Raw genomic sequence first — 6,029 nt, forward strand, 5'->3', positions numbered from 1 at the left:
ATTCCTCACAGTGGTGCTGGAGGCCAGGGTAATGCCATCCAGAGTAACTATCTCTTTGGATAATATGTCACGGAGGTGGTTGGGTCCCAGAGCAATAACTTCGTTATCGAAGTTATCGAAAATTATAGGTCATCCAGGTTTTAATATCCTGAAGGCACATTTGAAGTTTAGCTAACTGATAAGTTTCATCTGGCTTGATTGATAGATATAATTGAGTATCATCTGCATAACAATAAAAGTTTATGGAGTGCTTCCTGATAATATTGCCTAAAGGAAGCATATAAAAAGTGAACAGGATTGGACCGAGCACAGATCCTTGTGGGTCTCCATGACTAACGTTGGCGTGCACAGAGGATTCATCGTTAATATGAACAAACTGAGATCGATCTGATAAATAAGACTTAAACCAGCTTAGAGCAGTCCCTTCAATTAAATGTTCCAATCTCTGTAATAAGATATGATGGTTAATGGTATGCAGCCTATACAGGACTATGCAGCACTAAGATCTAATAACACAAGTACAGAGATAAGTCCTTTGTCTGATGCAACTAGGAGGTCATTAGTAATTTTCACGAGTGCTGTCTCTGTGCTATGATTAACTCTAAATCCTGACTGAAAATCCTCAAAAAAGCTGTTGCTATGCAGAAAGTCACACAGCTGTTTGGCAACTGCTTTCTCAAGAATCTTAGAGAGAAATGGAAGGTTGGATATAGGTCTATAGTTGGCTAAAGCACCTGGATCAAGGTTGGGCTTTTTCAGAAGAGGTTTAATTACAGCTACCTTAAAGTGCTGTGGTACGTAGCCTGTTAATAAAGATAGATTGGTTATATCTAGTAGAGAAGTGTTAACTAATGGTAAAACTTCTTTAAGTAGCCTAGTCGGGATGGGGTCTAAGAGGCAGGTTGAGGGTTTAGATGAAGATATAATTGAATCAAATTGATAAAGATCAAGTGAAGCAAAGCAGTCCAAACACATATCTGGTTTTACAGCTGTTTCTAAGGTTGCTGAGTTTAGAGGTAAGTCAGTACCAGTTAAAGGAAGGTCTTGGTGAATTTTGCTTCTAATAGTTATAATTTTATCATTGAAGAACCTCATAGTTATACCTCAAGTCCTTACTACTAAGAGCTCTGGGAATACTTGGCTCAGTAGAGCTGTGACCTTCCGTTAGCCTGGCTACAGTGCTGAAAAGAAACCTGGGGTTGTTCCTATTTTCCTCTATTAATGACGAGTAGTACGCTGCTCTGGCATTACGGAGGGCCTTCCTATATGTTTTAAGACTATCTTGCCAGATTAAACGAGAATTTTCCAATCTTCTTAAGTTTTCGTGATATTTGCTTTAATTTGCGAGTTTCAGTGTTATACCATGGAGCTAACCGTCTTTGTTTTATTATCTTCTTTTTTAGAGGGGCAACAGAGTCAAGTGTCGTTCGCAGCGAGCCTGCTGCCGTATCAACAAAATGATCGATTTGGGAGGGACTGAAATTAGCATAGGAGTCCTCCGTTACTATGAAACTTGGTAATGAATTAAATGCTAATGGAATCACATCCTTAAATTTAGCTACAGCACTATCTGATAGACATCTTGTATAGAAGGTTTTGCCTAATGGCATGTAGTTCAGCAGTATAAACTCCAAAGTAATCAAACAGTGGTCAGATAAAAAGGGATTCTGTGGGAACACTATTAAATGTTCAATTTCAACACCAAATACCAGAACAAGATCGAGGGTGTGGTTAAAACGGTGAGTTGGTTTATGTACACTTTGAGAGAAGCCAATAGAATCTAAAAGAGAGATAAACGCACTGCTAAGGCTATCATTCTCATCGTCCACATGAATGTTAAAATCCCCTACAATAATAATTTTGTCCGTTTTTAGCACTAAGTTTGACAAAAACACTGCAAATTCGGATAAGAATTCAGAGTACGGACGAGGTGCTTGGAACACTATAACAAATAGAACTGGTTGCATTGATTTCCAACTTGGTTGTGCAAGACTAAGAACAAGACATTCAAATGAGTTATAATTTAGTTTAGGTTTAGAGCTGATCCGTAGACTAGAATCAAAGATGGCTGCCACTCCACCTCCTCGACCTGTCTTGAGGAATGTGAGTATTAATATGACTGGGGGGGTGGATTCATTTAGACTAACATATTCTCCATCACCCAGCAAGGTTTCAGTAAGACAGAATAGATCAATATTAGAATCTGATATTAATTCATTTACTAGTACACCTTTACAAGAGAGAGATCTGATGTTTAAGAGTCCACATTTAATTCTCCTATTTTTTTGCACTATTGCACTTGTGGTTTTAATTGTTATGAGGTTTTCATGCACAGCTCCTCTACTGTTTAATTTTGATTTAAATGATTTAATGGTCGGGGGGCAGACACCGTGACTATGGGGTTTTTATTAGGTAACTCCTGGAATAAAGGAGCAGAGAAGTGTGTTAGACTGCGACTCTGCCTCCTGGTCCCAAATATGGATTGTCAAGGATTAGGTTCAATCATAAACTTGTCAAGATTTCTAGAAGTGGGGCACCCAGATAGCTCAATGGGTAGAGCGGGTGCCCATATATAGAGGTTTACTCCTCGACGCAGCCGGCCGGGGTTTGAATCCAGCCTGTGGCCCTTTGCTGCATGTCACTCCCCCTCTCTCTCCCCTTTCACATCTTCAGCTGTCCTGTCCATTAAAGGCCTAAAATGCCCAAAAAATAATCTTAAAAAAATAAAAAAGATTTCTAGAAGTGAGAGCTTCTCCATCCTAAGTGGGATGAATGCCGTCTCTCCGAATCAGACAGGTCTTCCCCAGAAAGACTGCCAGTGATCCACAAAGCCCACATCATTATCTGGACACCACCTAGCCAGCGACAAAATGACGACATGCGGCTATACATGTGGTTAGATTGGTTAGATTAGATTAGATTAGACGTGGTTAGATTTGGCAGGGGTCCAGAGAAAACTACAGTGTCCGACATTGACTTTGCGTATGTACACACCGATTCAACATTGATCTTAGTGACCTCCGTTTGACGTAACCTGGAGTCATTAACGCCAACGTGAATAACAATCTTGCTGTATTTACATTTATCCTGAGCCATCAGTTTCAGATAAGACTCAACGTTGTCCGCTCTAGCCCCCAGGATGCACTTAACTATGGCTGCCGGCTTCGCTAACTTCACGTTTCTCAAAATGGAGCTGCCAATAATCAGAGTTGGTTTCTCAGCGGGTGTGTTGCTGAGTGGGGAAAATCTGTTGGAAACAATAACAGGCTGGTGGTGGTCCGAGGCCTTTGAAAGCTTACGACTAGCTCTTCCTCTCACCGTCACCCAGGCACTATGTCCTGGCTGGTGCGGAGCTCCCGAGCGACTACCAGAGGCTAACTCAGGCCAGCGCCGACTCCCGGGGGGTTGTTAGCTACAGTAACTAACGACTGATCTATCATGGTGCTGATCTGGACTTCTAACCCACTAAGCCTTGCCTACATGTCTATATATAAACTACACTTGTTACACACACCATTACCGCTAAAGGATGCAGAGGAGTAACTAAACATCTCACACATCGAGCAGGAGAAAGTCAGAGAGAGAAGCGACATGGCTAACTACTAAGCTAAAGTTGCTAGCAGCTAAGCTAAAGTACGGTAGCGTTAGCTACCAAGCGTTCAAAACAACTTGTATTTAACGAAAGTCACTGAAAGACGTAAATCAAATTATATATAATGTTGTTTAACACTAGACCTCATACAGTATCCACAACTTCTATTTTAATATTATTCTCTCATTTTAAACCAAGCCACCCTCCTTAAAGACTCCTTTTTTGTAACACCCCTCCTTGTCTTTCAGTGCACATGATCTACGGACCCCTGGACCCCGTCAACCCTTATCCTCAGTTCATCTGTCTTTACCAGTGAGTGACCCCGCCTCTGATACTTAAACCTCGTTCAGATTATCAGAAGTACGCTCATCTCCTGCCAGCAGATCTTTGTTCAACTCATTTGCTGGCTGTGAATTAGGAAGAATTACAGATAATCTGAGCTCTTTACTTATTTTCTGACATTTTCTGGGATTTGAGCTGAACAACATGAAGTGTCCAAAAAGCATGTTGTTTGGCAAGAAATGTGGACATTATTTTAAAATAAAGTCTGCTGCAATATACAAGTAATGTATAGTAGATAATAAACTAGTCATACTAGTCATAGTATAGTATGTAAAAAAAAGGTTATAGTATGTCAAAAAAAGTTTTAAAATGTCATAGTATAGTATGTTAAAAAAAGTCATATTATTAGAGTATGTAAAAAAAGTAATTTATAGCATGTAAAAAAAAAGGTCATAGTGTTGTACTTAAATTTTTTTTTTACAAAAGTCATAGTATAGTATGTTAAAAAAAAGGTTATAGTATGTTGAAAAAAGTAAAAAAAAATCATAGTATAGTATGTCGAAAAAAGAAAAAAATAGAGTATTTTATAGTGTGTAAAAAAAATTAAAAGTTTTAAAAAATTATAGATTGTCAAAAAAAGTCATAGCATAGTATGCCAAAAAAAGTTTAAATAAGGACATAGTGTAGTATGTCAAAAAAAGGTTTTAAAAAAGTCACAGTATAGTAAGTCCAAAAAGTAAAAAAAAGTCATATTATAGTATGTAAAAAAGTCATAGTATAGTATTTTTAAAATGTCATAGTATAGTATGTTGAAAAAAGTCTTAAAAAGTAACAGTACAGTATGTTGAAAAAGTAATGGTATATTATGTAGAAAAAAATCATAAAAACTGATATTATACTGTATGTCGAAGAAAGTCTTATAAAAGTTGTAGTAAAGTATGTCGAAAAACTTTTAAATAAGGTCATAGTGTAGTGAGTCAAAAAAGGTTTTAAAATAGTCATACTGTAGTATGTCCAACAAAGTAAAAAAAAAGTCATAGTATAGAATGTAAAAAGGGTCATAGTATAGTATGTAAAAAGTAAAATAAAAAGGTTATAGTATGTAAAAAAAAAAGTAATTCATAGTATGTAAAAAAAAAAAAAAGGTGAGTGTAGTACATCAAAAAAAGTTTACAAAAGTGATAGTACAGTATGTAAAAAAAAAAAAAAAAAGGTTATAGGGTGTCAAAAAAAGGCATAGTATAGTATGTGGATAAAAAGGTTATAGTATGTAAAAAAATAAAAAAGTTATAGTATAGTATGTAAAAGAAGGTCATAGTGTAGTGCTTGTAAAAAAGTCACAGTACAGTATGTAAAAACAAAGAAGAAGGTTGTAGTATGTCGAAAAAAATAAAAAAAAGTAATTTATAGAATGAAAAAAAAGGTTATAGTACGTAAAAAAAAAGTTATAGTATTTAAAAAAAGGTCATAGTGTAGTACATCAAAAAAAGTTAGGATAGTATGCAAAAAATAAAGTTATAGTATATCAAAAAAAGTCATAGCATATAGTATGCCGAAAAAAGTTTAAATTAGGACATAGTGTAGTGGGTCGAAAAGGTCTTAAAAAAGTCAAAGTATAGTATGTCCAAAAAAGTAGAAAAAAAAGTAATATTGTAGTATGTAAAAAAGTAATAGTATAGTATTTAAAAAAAATGTATGGTATAGTATGTCCAAAAAAGTTTTAAAAAGTAATAGTATAGCATGTCGAAAAAGTAATAGTATATTATGTAGAAAAAATTTATAAAAACTCAACTGTATGTCCAAAAAAGTTAAAAAAAAAAGTCATAGTATAGTATGTAAAAAAAAGGTTTTAGTATGTCAAAAAAAGTTTTAAAATGTCATAGTATAGTATGTTAAAAAAAGTTGAAAAAAGTCATATTATTAGAGTATGTAAAAAAAGTAATTTATAGCATGTAAAAAAAAGGTCATAGTGTTGTACTTAATTTTTTTTTTACAAAAGTCATAGTATGTAAAAAAAAAGGTTATAGTATGTCAAAAAAAGTAAAAAAAGTCATAGTATAATATGTAAAAAAAAAAGGTTATAGTATGTAAAAAAAAGTAATAGTATATAAAAAAAGGTTGTGTAGTACGTCAAAAAAAGTCATATTATGTAAAA

The 6,029-nt window shown here is 35.0% G+C and overlaps 1 protein-coding gene across 1 annotated transcript in view; it reads left to right on the forward strand.

Moving 5' to 3' along the window:
- mest overlaps positions 1 to 6,029 on the forward strand; it is a 14,567-nt gene that overhangs the window by 4,430 nt on the left and 4,108 nt on the right. Inside the window, exon 11 of the mRNA XM_034863462.1 lies at positions 3,841 to 3,904. Coding sequence (XP_034719353.1) covers positions 3,841 to 3,904 — 64 coding nt within the window. The remainder of the gene's footprint in view (positions 1 to 3,840; positions 3,905 to 6,029) is intronic.

Source organism: Etheostoma cragini, chromosome 23 (genome assembly GCF_013103735.1).
Source record: "Etheostoma cragini isolate CJK2018 chromosome 23, CSU_Ecrag_1.0, whole genome shotgun sequence".
NCBI classification, from domain to species: Eukaryota; Metazoa; Chordata; class Actinopteri; order Perciformes; family Percidae; genus Etheostoma; species Etheostoma cragini.